At 37.2% G+C, this 18,303-nt stretch overlaps 1 protein-coding gene across 7 annotated transcripts in view; it reads left to right on the top strand.

Annotated features, from left to right (window-relative positions):
* Positions 1-16,820, top strand: part of tfap2b (transcription factor AP-2 beta) — an 18,667-nt gene extending 1,847 nt beyond the window's left edge. Inside the window, exons 1-7 of one of the 7 annotated variants that reach the window (XM_022683228.2) lie at positions 1,572-1,817; positions 2,719-3,192; positions 4,438-4,498; positions 5,636-5,855; positions 6,267-6,385; positions 7,132-7,273; positions 14,141-16,820. In XM_022683228.2, coding sequence (XP_022538949.1) covers positions 1,791-1,817; positions 2,719-3,192; positions 4,438-4,498; positions 5,636-5,855; positions 6,267-6,385; positions 7,132-7,273; positions 14,141-14,441 — 1,344 coding nt within the window. In that variant the 5' untranslated portion in view covers positions 1,572-1,790 and the 3' untranslated portion in view covers positions 14,442-16,820. Of the gene's footprint in view, positions 1-1,571; positions 1,818-2,718; positions 3,208-4,437; positions 4,499-5,590; positions 5,856-6,266; positions 6,386-7,131; positions 7,274-14,140 lie in introns of those variants that run through there. The other 6 variants (XM_022683225.2, XM_022683217.2, XM_022683208.2 and 3 more) reach the window with 6 other exon arrangements.
* The last annotated feature ends 1,483 nt before the right edge of the window (positions 16,821-18,303 follow it).

The raw sequence follows: 18,303 nt of genomic DNA, 5'->3' as shown, positions 1-18,303 counted from the left end.
TACAGCTATTTATGTATTTAGTTCAGGAATAAATTTAATAATTGTTCTGCGAAAGGTTTGCATTATCAGTAGAACTTTGGAACAGATGTGTATTATCAGTGTAAAATTGAACAAGTATTTAAAGTGTTAGGTCAGGTGTGAATTTCAAGTAAGTTGGGACAGATGTGTGTAATATAACGTGTGTGTGGTCAGAGGTGGAGCAGGTGTTGAGGCAGGTGTATTGTTGATTTTGGGATTGGTAACATCATGCTGTGACTAATGTTTAGGATAAGTGTTTAAAGTGTTGGGCTAAGTGTGTATGTGTTGTTTTTAGACATTTTTAATGTGTTGCAACAGGTGTTTCATGTTAGCAGGTGTATTTATGGTTTTGCGAAAAGTGTTTACGGCTATTTGTTGCTATGGCGGGTGTTTGTGGCATGGTGGATATTGATGGGTGTTGACTGGTGTAGTTATAGTATTGAGACAGATGTTTCTGACTAATTGGTGTTGAGACAGCTGTATGTATGGTGTTGGGACAGATATTTATGGTTACTTATTGTTGAAACTTGTGCATGTGTGTTGTTAGCACAGGGGTTATATATTTGTTAGATTTGTTATATAATTTTTGCTGTAATATGTGTATGGTGTTGGGGCAGGCACCGTACACATGCCTGTGCTAACCATACAGCTTATGTCTGACTGTATGATTGGTGCTGGGTCAGGTGTCTATATGGGGACAGATTGTTGCTTACTAGTGAGGCAGGTGGTTATGATGTTAAGACAACTGCATGTGGCTGGTATTGGCAAATGAAAGTATGGTGTTAGGGTTGGTGTTTATGGTGCTGAGTTTTCCATTTGTAAGTTTGTGTACGGTCAAATGTTGAAGCTTGTAATTCCTTGATATCGCGACAGGTGTTTATGATGTTGAAACAGGTATTTGTAGTTCGAGGCCTTTTCATTTTTGCAAACCATCTCCATTACCCCACGCCTTTCCAAACTGCATTCTATGGTCATAATTTTTTGTTTAAATCCCATGAAGCCCCCAAACATTGATTGCTCTAGGCAATAAGTTGAACTGTTCCCCCCAGGTGTGACCACTGGACGGGTTCTTATAGCTTTTTGGTGTCTTGTGGTGTATGTATACGTGTGTAGGGGTACTAATGTGTGCGTGCCTGCTGAAGTTTTCTGGCCCAGCTGCTGGCTCTTTTAGTTCAGTGGGGGCAGATAAATGAGGAGCGTTTGGAAGCGGGCAACAATAAAACCATAGGACAACAATGGGCAATGGGGCAAAGAGAAAGAGAAGTCCATACCCCAAAGAGAGAGAGAGTCCTCGCGGGGGTGTCGTATAAAAAACGAGCTTCAGTAACCGCGTATGCTTCCCTGTTGACTCTCTCTCTCTCTTGTTCGCTATCGCTCCTCCTCTCTCTCTCTCTCTCTCTCTCTCTCTCTCGCTCCTGCGCGCGCCGCTCCTCGCGCGCTTCTCTTTAAGCACTGCAGTGATATTAGGAGTCATGAATAACAATCACTCCGAGGAGGTGTAGCAGCACGCGGAGGGGTGGAGGGGTAACTTTGGGGGGTTGGGAGGGGGGCAAGCAGACGGGGCAGGGCAGGCGGGACGGCACGCGCAGCATTCAGTGAGAGAAAGAGAGCGCTCGGCGCGGAAAGACAGCCATGAGGAGTTAGCTGTTAGCAGTCGAAGAGAGAGAGGAACATCTGCAGGCGCTTCTGCACTCTCCAGCTCATCTCCACCGCGGTGTGTGTGCGTAGAGAGAGTGTGTGCGTGTGGTGTTGGCGAGTAGACTTTAGTCCAGATGTTAGTCCACACTTACTCAGCCACGGTAAGTCCAGCTGATCGCTCAGTCTCGTGCTTTATTGATGTACTTTTACTCAAACTTCTTTCTTTTAGTTGTTGTTCTTCTACTGCTGGCCACTCAGTGTTTTCTGTTACACTCCAAATTTAATGTACGTTCAGATTTGTTTAGTATCCCCCTCCCTCCCGTCCTTTCTCCACTCTGTGTTATCGTATTTTGCCTAAAGCTATTTTGCCTAGAAACATCTCCACCATCTCCTCTCAGTTTTGTGACCCAGTTCGTGCTTTACACAAACCATCCAACACCAAAATAATCCCGTTCCTAAATCCATTTATCGTGCTGTTATCTAAACTCCTCTAAGCTGTTGTTGTTGTTTTTTTCATGCCTGAACAGTCTTTATAAAATATGTGAAAAAAAAACCTTAATCAGACTCTGCTGTTTTTAAAGTGAGAGGGGATTTTAAATATATTTTGATAGGCATTTCTAAGTTTACCTCTGCTGTTTTTAAAGTAGTTTGAGAGGGGATTTTAAATATATTTTGATAGGTATTTCTAAGTTTATGGAGCTTAAAGTATTTTTTTTTACTGATGGGTTTTTAAATGTTTATAAAATGTGTTGTTTTATTTATTTATGATATAGATTTAAAAAAATATATTTGATTTTGATCATTTGCTTTTTCGGTTTTTATTTAAAAAACAAATTGGTAACATATTTTCAATCCTATTTAAAAAAATATTTTTTATGAAGTTTAAGTTTATTACTCACTTCTTATATATTTATATGCTTTTATCATGAGTCTGTTTTTTGAACATTTCACTTTTATTTGCTAAATTAAAAATAAGTCTGCATGTGAAGCTTATTATTATTTATAATAATTTTTATACACTGTCCATTGTTTAATGTTCTTCCCGTGTGTTTCTCGGTTCAGGACCGTCATGACGGGGTGCCCGGGCACAGCTCGCGCCTGTCCCAGCTGGGCTCCGTGTCTCAGGGGCCATACTCCAGCGCGCCGCCGCTCTCTCATGCGCCCTCCTCGGACTTCCAGCCGCCATACTTCCCGCCGCCCTACCAGCCGCTGCCGCCCTACCACCAGGGCCAGGATCCCTACTCGCACGTGAATGACCCGTACTCGCTTAACGCGCTGCACCAGCCGCATCAGCAGCACCCGTGGGGTTCCTCACGCCAACGTCAAGATGGTGGTGGCGCCGACACCGGTAGCGGCGGCTCCCTGCTCGCGCAGCCCCGCGCCGCACTGCCGCAGCTGTCCGGGCTGGACCCGCGCAGGGACTACAGTGCCGTGCGTAGACCGGACGTGCTGCTGCACTCGGCGCCTCACGCGCTGGAGGCAGGAATGGGAGACGGCTTGCTGCACGGCCTCGCGCACAGCATGGACGAGGCGCACGTGAGTCACGTTTGGGTTTGTTTTGTCTCTTCTTTTTCTCTCTCGCGGTCAAATTTAAATCTAGAGAACAGGAAGCATCTGTTTTGTTTTTACTTTTTTCTTTCTGTGATTTGCCTTACTTATCTATTTTGTTTTCTTTAAAAAAAAATTGGCATGTGGCATCAGATTAATTCCGTTTTTTATACCTATTTATATTTTGCTTTTAGTTTTTTTGTGTGTCAGTGCTGGAAGTTACTTACAGCTGCTACAGTACTTAAACTCTCCTTATGGTCATTGTTTTGTATTATACATATTTCTATGCATGTTTTATCATCAAATTAAATTAAAGTTTCTTGTATGTGCAATATATATTTAAATATGATATGTATATCAAACACACAGACTCTTTAATAATATAGAACTTAAAATCACTGCAAATTATAGAGACTGCATAATTAATAAATTACTGATAATTCAGTCATTTCATTTGATTTTAATCTCTCATTAATCATCATCATTTCCCTGTAAATGAATGGGGATTTGAGGAGCTCGTTTTAAAATGATGTATCTACAAATGAATCATTCCTGTCAGAATTAGTTTAAAAGCTTTGTGTTTCCCATGTAGTTTTAACGAGTTAAGAACACTTATTGTTGGAAAGCTTCTTACCGGCAAAAATGTGTTTTTATATGCACGATTAAAACTTCACATTGAAGTGCTCGTGAAAAGAAGGGACAAGTTGGAATGTAAAGTGATTTTGGATTTTGAGCCATAAAATCCTGTCTTAAAGACTAAACCCGGAGCTAAGAGTTAAACCCCACATCTGAATCTCATCCAGATTTTGGTAATAAACCTGTTTGTACTACACCATGAGAAAAGCTCAGTGCTGAACCTGCTCTGGATAAGTTCTGCTTTCGCTAATCTCCAGTATTTTTGCAGCGGTTCTCTTTGAGGTCTGGGCTTTGGTTGTTTTTCTTGCTGTCGTTTATTTACGTTTTGAGTATTAACACTCTTTGCAATCTAAATGCAATGTTAAAAAGTAAAACTGAGGGCAGTTAGGAATGGGGAAAAAATGTCGCATTTAAAAGCTAACTAATATACAATGGATTTTTTTCACGTTTCTCTTTTTTACGTAATATCTGAATTGAATTTTTGCTCTCTTTTAATGAAAGTGGAGTCTTATCTAGATTTTGTTTTGTTTTCATTTATTCAAACATTTTAACAGTAATGTAAATTAATATGCTGATTTTAGTTTTGCTGTTTTGCAGGCCGTGGATGACCCCAACAACGGCGGCATGAACATCCTTGACCAGTCAGTCATTAAAAAAGGTAAAACACAGGTTTTCCGTTGAATTACCACTTTAGGTCTTAGGACAGTTCTTTTTTACTGGAGGAACTATACAGTCACATACACCTGTTCAGGTTTAATCAGGAGGCTAACTCATCTACTATACACTCTACACAACTAAACTCATGCTTTCATGTTTGCGTCGCCTCGTATTATAAAAATAAACAGATTAAAATAATATCAATAATACATATTATATAAATTATTATTTTCAATTACAATATTATTAATGGTGAAATCTCTACTACAAATATAAATAATAATAGACTGGTAAGAAAATGCATTCCTGTGTATGTGTTATATATAACACTCTCCCTGTCAGTATTCGCTGTCGCAGTTCCCTGAGCTCGTGTTCATGTCCATATTTGCCCGGTGCTCGCCAGTCGTTTCTTCGGTAATCTAGTTAACTCGAGCGCGCGTCTCCCAGCGGAGCGGCTGTAAGTGGCCGCTGTGATGGATTGGCTTTCAGCGTCTCATGAGCTCGTTTGGAGCTCATTTGCCCCTATTACCCCCTCCGCCATACCCCCCACCGTGCTCCCGCGCACTCCTTACCCCATTAGCGCATTTGACGCTGGCAGCGCATGCTATGACCGAAAGCGTGAGTCAATCAACAAATCGATAACACGAGACAATAAAAGTAGTATATAGAATGTGTTTGTTTTTTCCCCTCTTAATTTGGGAAGTTCCTATGTCCTGAGAGCGCACGAACATTAAGAAGGTGGTAGTCTAGCAGTTCGCGTACGGATGCAACGTCTTGTGTATGTCTGACACGCCTGTGCAATACATGGGCCCAGGCGTTTTGTTTGTTGGAAATGTTCTTATTTATTTCACGTTTACCGCTTGTAGAGCCGAGAACAGAAGAAAGTGCATGTGTGCGCCTGTGCGTGTCAAGGTGCCGTTTTAATGCCGTTTACAATATAAATAACACGTTATTTCATTACTAATCGCGCCTCACAAAAATAATAATAATACTGCAAGATACAAAGCAGGAACGTTTAAGTGGACAAAAAATACTCTTTATTCGTTTATTCATCTCAGCTGTGTAATGTTTCATATTGTTTTCCATATTATAGGCCAAGATTTGGCGTTTAACAGTCCTCTCCTGTCGTTTCTGACAGTGCCAATGCCGCACAAAAGCGTGGCCTCGCTGATGATGAGCAAGGACGGGCTGATCGGCGGGGTCACTCTAAATGTGAACGAGGTGTTCTGCTCAGTTCCTGGTCGCCTGTCGCTCCTCAGTTCCACCTCCAAGTACAAAGTTACGGTGGGAGAGGTTCAACGGCGCCTCTCGCCCCCAGAGTGCCTCAACGCATCGCTGCTGGGGGGCGTGCTCCGCAGGTAAGCTAACAGAAGACTAAAATATTTGCCCCATATAAGCAAAACAAAATATTAGAAAACTCCACTTACATACTTTCACTCACTGGTCACTTAATTATAAACACATACCTTGCACTTCCTTGCATTGTTTAGTTTATTAGAAATCCTTACCTTACCTTAGGTTACAATTTGCAGTCTCTGGATACTACCTTAAAATTCTGCTCACTGTACATATTTTCTATTAATAATATTTAACATTTTCTTCTTATAATATTACATATTACCGGGGCGGTCATCTATTCTCAGAGCAGCGGGGACACTGACATTTCTTTGACAATTTGGCATATTTGGTGCTGGGAGTTTATATATATTGTGTGTTAATAAATGCAATAAATGGATTTCAAAACAGAAGTGTTTTTTCTTTGCTTTTAGGGCGAAGTCGAAAAATGGAGGCAGATCTCTGAGAGAAAAGCTGGAGAAAATCGGACTAAATTTGCCCGCGGGCAGACGCAAGGCGGCCAACGTCACTCTGTTGACGTCACTGGTGGAAGGTAGGAGAAAAAAATGCAAAAAGAAAAGAAACGCGGCCCATCTGATGTTCATTCTCTTGTTTACAAAATTCTTTCCTCTGACCCTTCCCCCGTCCCATGTTAGGTTCTTTTTCTCATTGGCACAGAAACAGTCTAGAAAGAGTGAAAAGGCTATTGCGTTTATTCCTGCTGCTCTGAGGACTTTTTCTGCCACTATAATCTGATATTTATGAGTATCTAAATTTCAGCCGATTCTGGGTTGGTCTGCTTTTCATTTTGAGTGACCCCACAGCCTCTGGCGAACAATATAACCCGGGGACAGTGGGGGCATGAATGAATGAATAAATCTTTTTAATGATAAAAAACAAAAAAAAAAAACGACAACCCGAATTAAGTTATTATTATTATTATTATTATTATTATTATTATTATTATTATTATTATTATTATTATTATTATTATTATTAATAACATTTATTTATGTATTTGTTTATTTTATTATTATATAAAGAATGAGAATTTGCATTTTGTGCAGCCGGTATACAGTTCTATAAAACAGTTTATAAATACTTAGCAAGATACAGACATTAATGCATTTGTGTAAAAAAAAAAAAATAGATGCAATTGTAACAATTTTAATTTATATCATATAATTATAATATAGAGTTATTTTGCAAAAAGCACACAAAGAATGTGTGTAACATGTATAAATACAGTATATAAAACGTTAAATTGATTTCTTTTTAACGTGAGCTGTGTTTTTTCAGGAGAAGCTGTTCATTTAGCTCGAGACTTCGGCTACATCTGCGAGACAGAATTCCCCACCAAGGCCGTGTCCGAGTACCTCAACAGACAGCACACAGACCCCAACGAAATCCACTCGAGAAAAAACATGCTGCTCGCCACCAAGTAAGAATTAAATCTGTTATTTCAGAGCGTTTGGTGTTTTTTGTTTAGTTTTTCCTTTTTTTAATGGCGTCTTGGGCTGTGGAGTTGGTGCACACACAGGACCTATGTGCGTGAGTGTTTAAGCAAATGTTTAGCTACATGTTGAGAAATCGGCTCTATCTATCAGAGATTCTCGGTGTTTTCTGACACGTAAAGCTGGTTTCTAATGAGGCAGTCAGGAACTGAGCCCTTATCCGTCTCAGGCTGGCACCGCGCGAGAAACTCATTACGTTTAAGTGAAATGTTTCGAGTCTAAAACTGCCAGCTTTCCCCTTGAAGTTCTGCCCCGGGGGTCATCATGCCTCTCTCCCTCCCTCGCCTCCCCTTTCACAGTCTGTCTGTCAAAGTCCCGTCAGTCACAACCCCCCCCCCCCCACACACACACACACACACACTTCCCCGCCACCCCACCATCACTACCACTATCCCAACCCCCTGCACGCGCCCTGGGGCATTAGAACGTTGTGGAATGAGCGGAAGAATGGACAACGAGGTTGTTGGTGGTTCTGAGGCTCGAATGTGGGTCAGTGTTGTTGTCGTTGTTGTTGCTGCTGCTGCTTCTGTTGTTGTTACATTTCAACAATTCTGTCACAAATGACCATTTTTTTTAATCTGCGGTCAAGAACAAAATATCATAAAGGGATATTATTTTTCTTTCTGTTAAAAATAGAAAATAAACCATCATCTAGCGCTGAAACCGCTAATATAACAATAGTTATTACGACAATGGCTTATGATGTGTTTTGCAACGTCCTTTAAAATGAATTGTGAGTTTAGTGAATTGTGAGAAGTTTCCCAGCCCAGCACCATACATCTGTGAAGACATCACATTGTTCAAAGTAAAATAACAAATAATTTACTTAAGTTTTAAAGACAAAAAAGTATGTATATTTCAGGGAATCAAGACCCACATCATAAAATGGCCAATAAAAACATTTTCCTGCATTAAAAATCAACATATTATGTAAACCTAAGCAGTTTGGTGAAAACATGCATACAGTGAAAACATGCTAAACTAAAATAGTATTTTTTGTAACAACTACACTGTAGCTGAAACATTGAATAGTTGTTTTAGAGGGAAATGAGGTGAAGACTTTTTGATTAAATGTAAAATCTTTTTAGGGGATTACGTCATGATTTATTATCTTAGCAATGTTTTTGTTATTGAGGTATTTTTGTCAACAGTACAACATATTTGTAAAGCAAAATGTAGTTTAGAGTGTCAAGTCCATTGCCAGACGATGGATAAATGTGCAACTGCACCTCTACACTGAATATGCACTTATGTCTCAATTTTTTTTTTCTCTTTTTTTACGATTTAAGGCATTAGGTTTGGAGTAGCTGGGCATTCTTGTTCACCTGGTTTTATGTCTAAATTGCTAAATATAGGCAATTGCCAAGTAACCAGACCAAATCTGCACCCTTAAGCATTTCTATGTTGCAAGCAACCCTTTTTATATTTTCTGTCACAGAAAACCAACACATTGACATGTATGCACCAATTCATTCCTACGTTAAAGTTATAAGCAGTGTGAAAAAAAACACAAAAAAGACATTTTAAACTTAATATAAGGGATAACACAATTTAAATAGCCATGTAAAAATAAGCTGTGCAAATGCCACAAATTAACCTTATGTTAAAAAATATATTCTACTACCTATTATAAATACTACGATCATTTACATTGTACATTTAAGCAAAGAATCATTTATGAATATACACATTTAGCATTAAGGTGCACACTGAGATTGATTTCTTATTAATCACTTATTTATAGGACATTTCATTCAACATGTCCTAACAAACACGCTAACACAGTCAGGCGTTCCTATCATGCTTTCATTATGTAGATAAGGATTTTCCTGATTTTAATTCTGCTCTGTTCCTTCCTTATCGTTCATCACCATTTTCTGACGTATTAAGCTGAGTAGAGGCATCATAATTAATCGACTTTAAATTACTTTAACCCTGTAGGTTAATTATTTTTTGAACATGTCTGGGAACATACACTGGGAAGCTGCAGCAGATATTACTACGTTATCACTATGGTCTCGGCTGTGAAAAAAGACGTTTAAATTGTTAGCAGACAGCCATGTAGAACATGGTGGGGTCAGATGTTGAGAGGTCATGGCAGGGGTGATAAAGAACTTTCCTTTACTTTTCCTCCAAGCCTTGACCCCCCCTCCCTCCCCTAAATGAAAATGTAGCAGATCAGAGAGACTTTGTGGCACTAATTTAAATACAGGGAGTAGCTCTATACACTGGAGTAACAGTTTGATGACTTTATTGGCAGTGATTTCTGCTTTATGCATTGGGAATGTGCCAATTAAGCACGGCGAGCCAGCAATGCTGGAAATACTTTTAGAAAAATGTGTTACAGTGCACGTGTCAAAAACTGAGTTGGGCAAAATACTAATAAGGCTTATAAAAAGTATGTCTACAATTGACCAGGAGTAATGATACAAAGTATACACAGCTATATCAAAGTATATAATAAAAAAATTACACTGAAGTTATAAGTGATGTGTCTGATTGACACAATGACACAATGCAGTACCAGGTATAATTTATTTGTATGTCAACTTTAAAGGCAAAGTAACAAGGAAATTTATGTTTACTAACCAAAGAAATCACCCCTCCTCTGGTATTTTATCTCAGTTTTTAGGTGTGGGTAAAGAGTGTTAGAGAAACTTCAAATCAAAACACACTGCCTGGTCAAAAAAAAAGTCACCACCAAAAATAACACTGATATTTTGTTGGACCGCCTTTAGCTTTGATTGCAGCACACATTCACTGTGGCATTGTTTCTATAAGCTTCTACAATGTTACAAGATTTATTTCAATCGATTGTTTTATACATTTTTCACCAAGATCTGGCAGCATTGATGATGGTAGAGTCTGACCGCTGCACAAAGCTCTTCTTCAGCACATCCCAAAGATTCTCAGTGAGGTTAAGGTCCGGACTCTGTGGTGAACTCTCAATCCATGTGTGAAAATGATGATCTCATGCTCCCTGATCCACTCTTTCACAATTCCAGCCCCATGAATCCTGACATTGTTATCATGAAATATGCCCGTGCCATCAGGGAAGAAAAAATCCACTGATGGAATAACCTGATCTATATTCAGTATATTCAGGTAGTCAGCTGACCTCATTCTTTCAGCACATACTGTTGCTGAACCTAGACCTGAACAACTGCAGCAACCCCAGATCATTTACTTACTTAAATCCAATTTTGTATTAAGCTCTTTGGCCCAATATATATTCTTTACAACACAATAATGGCAGGATGGCACATAAACACAAAGATATCTGTGTTTCAGTAAAAAAATAGGTTAATCTCTATTTTACCATCATCAACATGACAATAACATTATAAGACTTGGACAGTTGGACAGTAATATGTGTTGTGAACTGTTGGTTCCTATCTCCACCATGGGAAAAAGCCAATATATATTTCTCTACAATAAGCCATTTTACATCAAACCATTTGGAATGACTTTGTTCACCTTGTAATTATTAAATTATGCAGATGAATTAGTGGCATTCCCCTTTAAGACATTGCATAGCAGAATACATGCTGCAAATTACTAAACAAATCTCTTCCTTTATGTATTTTGTAACTATGCCTGTAACGATGCCCCTGAAACACTGCTACTAATAGCTGTTATTAGTTAGAACAATTATGCTGTAGTGTTAAACAAGAGGTGGTTATTACTGCAATCATTCAAACCCTTTGGACAACAGTGCACTGCTCTGCTGCAGCTCACACTGAACCAGTCAAGTTGTTCTGTGCTTAGTCCAAGCTATATATATATATATATATATATATATGAATTGGGCATGCAGTTAAGAATGAAACACACTGATTGAAACAAGATTATTTTGAGCAAATACCTTTGATATGGGAAAGCAGTTTAGCATTTTTTCTAACATTTTTCATTCTCATTTAAATTGTCCAGCCTCTCACATTGACTTAGTTACTGTGCTGGTGGGTATATGGTTTGTGCCTTTTTTAATAACTATTTCTCTGCATGAATTAAGGTTCTATAAACTGAACTGGTTACTCAAAGCAACATTACACATTTATAATTTAAAAACACAAAAATATTTTAAAGATACCAGAAACATTAGAACTATTATTGGTTATTGCATAAATAACACAGTTTTACCTTTTCTTTACATTGTTTAACTTCTAATTATTCCTGAAAATGAACACTCTTTTTTAACACTTTATTGTGAATAGGTTTTGCTAAATACACAGTAAAATGGAAATTTGTCATTTGTCAGGAACAGCAATGATGTTCCAGGGTTACTTTAAACTGGTGCATGTTTAATTATCCAAAAGATGTCTAAACCCCAAAAAAATCCTTACAAGCAGTGTATTTTTTACTAACTCCATTACTAATTATTTTATCAATATTTATTGCAATGGTGTTCCTTGACTCCAACAGGTAATGCTTCAATTAGAATAATTCACTCGTTTTTCTTAAAAAAAATTATGTTAAAACTTTTTAATGTTTCACTTCTTTATTACTTTTAAAAGACCAACATATAAAACAAAAGTTTTACATAACATTTAAACATAACATTGCAATTTTGTTTTATTTTTTGCAGGGGGTGGTTGCAAATATGTGAGATGAACCATTTTCATATTATATGTTAATTACACTAATTAAGGCAAGCAGAAGAAGTTTCATACTGAAAAAATATTTTAACTATTTTTCCTAAAGTTCTTCAAACTTTAAAACGAGTCAAATTTACCTGGAATGTAACAGGAGGGTTAATTAATCTTAACCACAATATGTTTAGGAACCAAACTTAGCACATTAAAAATACTCGAAATACACTAAAACATTATTTATTTTAGCACTAAAAAAGATACACTTGTTAAAATCAAACAATTGCAAAGAAAATGGCATTTAATGAGTGATGCATAATCTGGAGGATGAGCCTGTATGACAAAATACAGTGTGAGGAAACTGCCCATAATGTGTTAATTCAAACATCACCAAAACTGTGGATTTGTCAGCACTGAGGTTTGTTAAGATTAACTCACCAGCACTCAAACATGTGTAACAGTGTTTTTTATAGACAAATAATAAAATGAAATAGTCTTTGAGTTAAGAAACTGCAGAAATGACCAAAATCTGACCTCAGCAGAGATTCATTGATAAGCTACTGCAAAACATATGAGATGTAGTGATGTAAATAATCTGTAAGGGGTGGAATACACATATAAGGCAGCAGATTAGTAGTCCGTTTTTTAGTTCCTGCGTTGAAAACAGAAAAATGGCGGAACATAAGAATCTAAGAATCTAAGTGACCTTGAAAAATATCAGATAGTGATAGCTGAAAGTCTTGCTCAGAGCATCTCTAAAACAGCAGGTCTTGTGAGGTGTTCCTGGAACCATTGGGGAATGGGGGATCCACGGAGGTCCCGCCTCCCAACCGAACAAATTTACAAGATCTCTTTTTAAGTTTTTGGCCATCAAATTCCACAGAAAAGCCACAGAGGTGAAGTCAATGCCTCAGAGCTGATTTGCTGGAACTAAATGAAACTATGCAGTATTAGGAAAATTAGGTTATTTTAATGTTTGTGTGCTAAAAATAGCCATTAAATGACAGGTAAATTGAGGGCACGAATGGATGAATACGATCAGCAAAACCTTGTAAATAGATTGTGCCATTAAAGCCATTATTAAAGGTATTAATTAGCCAAAAGTGTGCTAATTCATCTATCTGCTTTCTGAGATCCTTTTCTGCATTTCAGTGCACAGATTGTTTTTCTGATTTACTTAAGCCTTTCAAAGAAGAAAATATTTGCGAATCAAAAAAATGCAATGTTTCTGTTTTATTTAATTGCAAACAGTATGAATGCAAAATATTTAATGTTTTGTCTGACCGACTTAATTTAATTTGTCATCATACATCCATTGCTGCATTTCAAACCTGCAGCACATTCCAAAAAAGTGGGACAGAGGCAAATTAAGGCTAGTGATGTACAAACAAAAAATAAATAAATAATAATGTAATTATAATCATTATGTGGTACAAATGTCACTGAGTAGCATAGATGGGTAACGAAGGATATTCATTTTTTAACAAATATGTGAGAAAATTTATATAGCACATAGAATTACTGAATGAATATTAAACACAAAAATACCTGTGCTTACATTTTGCTTTGTTTTGCCATATAACTGGAGTCAGAATGAAGATCTTACTGTAAAAGTGTCTCCTTTAAAATATCTAAGAACGTGCTTACACTAATATACCCGAAAAACATTTGTTTGTTACAATAGTCTAATAATGTTTACCATATCATACTTTTTTAAAAATAATTTTATCAATGTTAAGACCCATTAAGACTTCTAAATAGTTATTTGAGTATTTGAGTATCATTGTGGTTCTGTAAAAAGCTTTTCCAAAGTGTTCTTAAACTAATGTTTGTAATTTTCATTATATATTTATAGCTGTTTATTTGAAAGATTAAGTTTTTTTTAAGATCATTTATTGGTTATGTTTAGTGATAAAATCTGCTAATATGGTTTTGAATCTGGTTCTCTCTTTCCCTTTAAGAAAAAAAAATTGCCAGCCTAATCTCACAGCGTTGCTCAATCTATACACTGAAGCACCTGCCCATTAACTTTTATTATGACTGTGGTTTGAGTTAATTGGTTGATTGGTGCATAGTAAAATTAATGTCAGTGGTGAATGAGTGGGTGATAGAGATCCATCAGGCAAGGATTATATTACTATGAAATGTCCTTTCTGTTATAGGATTCTCTGACTCTCTCTCTCTTTCTCTCTTCTTCTCTCTCAGGCAGTTGTGTAAGGAGTTTACAGACTTGTTGGCGCAGGATCGCACTCCTCTGGGGAATTCTCGACCATCGCCAATCCTGGATCCGGGCATCCAGAGCTGCCTGAGCCACTTCAGCTTCATCACGCACGGTTTTGGCTCCCCAGCCATCTGCGCCGCCCTGACCGCCCTGCAGAACTACCTGACCGAGGCGCTAAAGGGGCTGGACAAGATGTTCCTCAACAACCAGACCTCCAACCGCCACACCCCAGCCGATGGGCCCGGCTCAAAAGGGGCTGACAAAGATGAGAAACACAGAAAATGAGGAAAAACAAGAATATGGCTATGGTGAAGAAAATGATGGTAGAAAGAGGAAGAGGCTCTACGAGCACAACTTTACGAGTCGTTTTTTGACGGTGTCCAGAGATTCTTTGTACTTGAAATTTATGACATTATGTTTTACGTTCTGTCGGAAGAAGAAACGAAGAAAAGAAGTCGGGAGCATGGATGGAGGGATGCTAAAGAAAAACGAGACTGTTGGGACTTAACATTGTTGTGGCACTCCTGCAATGTGGTTGTACGTGTGCGTGTGTGTGTGTGCGTGTGTGTGCGTATGTGCATGTATGTTTGTAGCCCACCAGTAACCAAATTTAATACGCATTAACACACGAAAGCAATGTTTACCAAAAACACAATAAACCAATTCACACATACACACAGACTCACAGATGTACTGGGGGATGTTGTATGACCATTTTTCCAATTCACCCAGTCACACACAAGTAACACACCATACAGAGTCACAGTCAACTCATATATGTACGCACACTATCATTCAAAATTTGGAGTTACATCTCATATCAATTGCTTAATAACGTAAACCATTTAATTTTTTTTCACATTTCTTTGATTACCACGTTTCAAATGCAAACACACTGGATATTATTAATAGAACTATATAATAACGTTGTTATTCCAACATTACATTTCACGGTTCCTATACATAAATTAGTATATAATTATTATACTACACCTTGTACTATAAATACAAAATATATTACAATTTATCTGAAATCAAATAAGCTTTGAAGTAGTAGAATCATGTAAAATAATGTAATGCAGTGATTCCAAACGTTTGAACTGTAGTGTATACATTTCTTTTGCAGGGCAGTGACGACAATATATATAATACACGTAAACCAATCAACAAACTGCTTTTTTTTCTTAAAGAACATCAATCATATCATCTAATAGCACGGACATTTCTCACATCCTGCTTTTTTCATTGAGTTAATTGCTTTGGAATATAGGCCTTTCTTCATATAAATACAATCTGATGCTAAAAATTGTGAACCCCTGGTGAAATTGGATGTTATTTATTTTACAAATGTAAATAATTTCACGTTTTCATATCCTTTATAGACAAGACAGTTCAGAGTTAAATGCCATATTTGGGTCTGTAGGAAAGTTGCTGAATTATATTACTAACAAAATGATTGAACTAATTTGATCAGGGGTCCCAAATTTTTGCGTGCAAAAATGTATGTACATGTGTGCCATATGTGTGTGAGTGTATGTGAGTGAGTGTATGCAGAATGTAGGTTGTGTATCGCATCTGAATGCTTCACTGAAGAGTGTATTCATGTATTCACACACTCCAGAGTGTTTAAACCTCAGTCAATGAATGCCAGTATATCAGTGTTCTGAGAGCCACTGTACAAGCTCTGCTGGTATCACACAGCAGCGATGGTAGTGTTGGGATGGACCAATTAATTACAGTTGTATTGTAGAGCTGACGGATCCGGATCAACCGAGGCGTCCCACTGCTAGCTACTACTGAATCTGACGTCAACTTGTTTTGCACATTGGCCCTTTGTATAAGCCCTATAGAGGTATCTCGACCAACCGCCCACTCTATTACCGTCCAGAAAATCCAAATTTTACCCCGTACTTATTCATTCGTTTGACCTTTCTTGACTTGGAATATCACTGAGGGGGAATTGTGTCTCTTTCAAAGCCATTCGTCAACGCAGGTTCTCTGGTTTTGTGGTGGTCAGCTTTTGTGTGCGCTGTTCCTCGTGCAGTCATGGCCATTTTTAATTAACACATGCAGTCCAATTAGGTCTTTACATTCTTTAAAAAAGAGACAAAAATAAAACTTGTAGGTTACATTAAAGCTATTCTACCACGGAAAAGAAAAGCTATTATGCTAACATGTCATCAGTCACACAGCAAGTGCTGATGTACACTTTTAGAATTTATTTATGCATCAAATTATGCGCTTTGTTATTATTATTATTATTATTATTATTATTATTATTATTATTACTCTGTTTTGTCACAACATTGGTCGAGTCGATGTGTCGGACTTTGTAAGATGAAAGAACAGAAAGGCCTGTACGTCAGCAGCAGCAGAGTCTGGCCGAGCCAATCAGCACGAAGGTCTAATATTTATGTTTGTACATATTATTTATGCCTAATTTAATGGAAGTTTGTACAGCTGGCTCGTCTTTCTGTGAACGTGTCCCTGTGCGTGGGTGAACGCTTGGTTTAGGTAGCATCTTGTATTTTATTTTATTTTTTATTCTTTTTAATTATATTTTTTTCATAGAAAACTTGTTATATGGTGACGGGTAGAAGTTGGTTCTTGTCCAGTGACTTTCATTTATATGAAAACTGAGAATAAATCATGTGTTTTATTGTACATGCTGGTCGTTGATTTAAGCGAGTGGAAATACAAACATTTTTTACAATTTTAATCATACTAACATTTCACATTAATTTGTTAACTTAATTTGTTAATTATTTAGGCGTTTAATGCTGTTTTTCAGTCATATTTAAGTTTGTTGACGACAATTTTTTAATATTTAGAACATGAAAGTAAACCTTGTTCTGTAGTAAAAAATTTTGAAACAAATGTAAGAAATATAATTTAAAAATTATCGCTAAGACTGTCGAGCAACATTTATTTAACTTAGTCGTGTCAATGCTGTTTTGTTAAAAAAATGCTACTTTTACATTATTTCATAGCTTTTATTTACTGTTCAAAAAAATCAGACGATTGAACAAATGCACAGAACAAAAATACAATACAGAATAAAGAAACACGGCTGTCAAATAACCCTCGTGGTAGTAAGTGTACCCTCTCTTCACGCGCTTCAGTAGGGACAGAGCAGCACGAGCCTTTATTTGCCCCGCCGTTGCCCCCTCCTGTAGGCCTGCACCCCCACCTCCCAGGCTGGTGTATTTAATGCGGCGGGAGGAGCGGAGCGCGTGGCCTGCGGGGTCCGGCGCGTGACTCATGAAGCGGAAAGTATTGAAGAAGCCACGAGCGAAACCCGGGGCACAGCGGGACTCAGAAGGGGAACTACACACACACACTTAGAAAGACAGACCTATATTCGCGGGGCCCGAAAGAGAGCGAGCCACAACCTGACACCCGCAAAGCCCAAGCCCGAGCTTTTAACCTCCCCTCCCAACACTAATAACTCTGAAGCCCCTCGTGTATGGGGTTGTAATTTGATAACCGTAATTAACCCTCTGACCCTAAGCGTTTCATACACATGACCCCAGAAGTTAAGAAATAAGTAAATAAAATAATAAATAATAAATAAATAAAGAAATGAAGTCAGGTTTGGTGAGGGTGTGAGCCGTGCTTTGTCTGCGGTTAATATCTGTGCTCTATATATATACATATATATTAAGTTTTCAAATAAAGATGTAATTGATCTTCATTAATTCTTTGCACACACCATATATATATATATATATATATATATATATATATATATATATATATATATATATATATATATATATATATATATATATATATATATATATATGGTGTGTGTGCAGAGAATTAATAAAGATCAATGACAACTACATTTGAAAACTTTTTTGGTTAACGGTTATCTGCGTATACATAGATTACCTTAACGTTTAATTTATTTAATATTTAAATATGTGGTTGTCAAGCGTTTATGGGAAGCGTTTAAAACGCATGTTGAGTTTTAAGCATTTATAATATAATATAGCGTTTATAAAGTAATAATAATAATAATAATAATAATAATAATAATAATAATAATAATAATAATAATAATAATAATAATAATAATAATAATGTTATTAAAAATTTAACCTATTCAAAACACTATTTTTCTTTTAATACAAATGTCAAAAAA

The sequence above is a fragment of the Astyanax mexicanus genome, chromosome 1 (assembly GCF_023375975.1).
Source record: "Astyanax mexicanus isolate ESR-SI-001 chromosome 1, AstMex3_surface, whole genome shotgun sequence".
In the NCBI taxonomy this organism is placed as follows: Eukaryota; Metazoa; Chordata; class Actinopteri; order Characiformes; family Acestrorhamphidae; genus Astyanax; species Astyanax mexicanus.
Note: the sequence above shows the minus strand (reverse complement) of the source record. Positions and strands in the feature narration are given on the sequence as shown.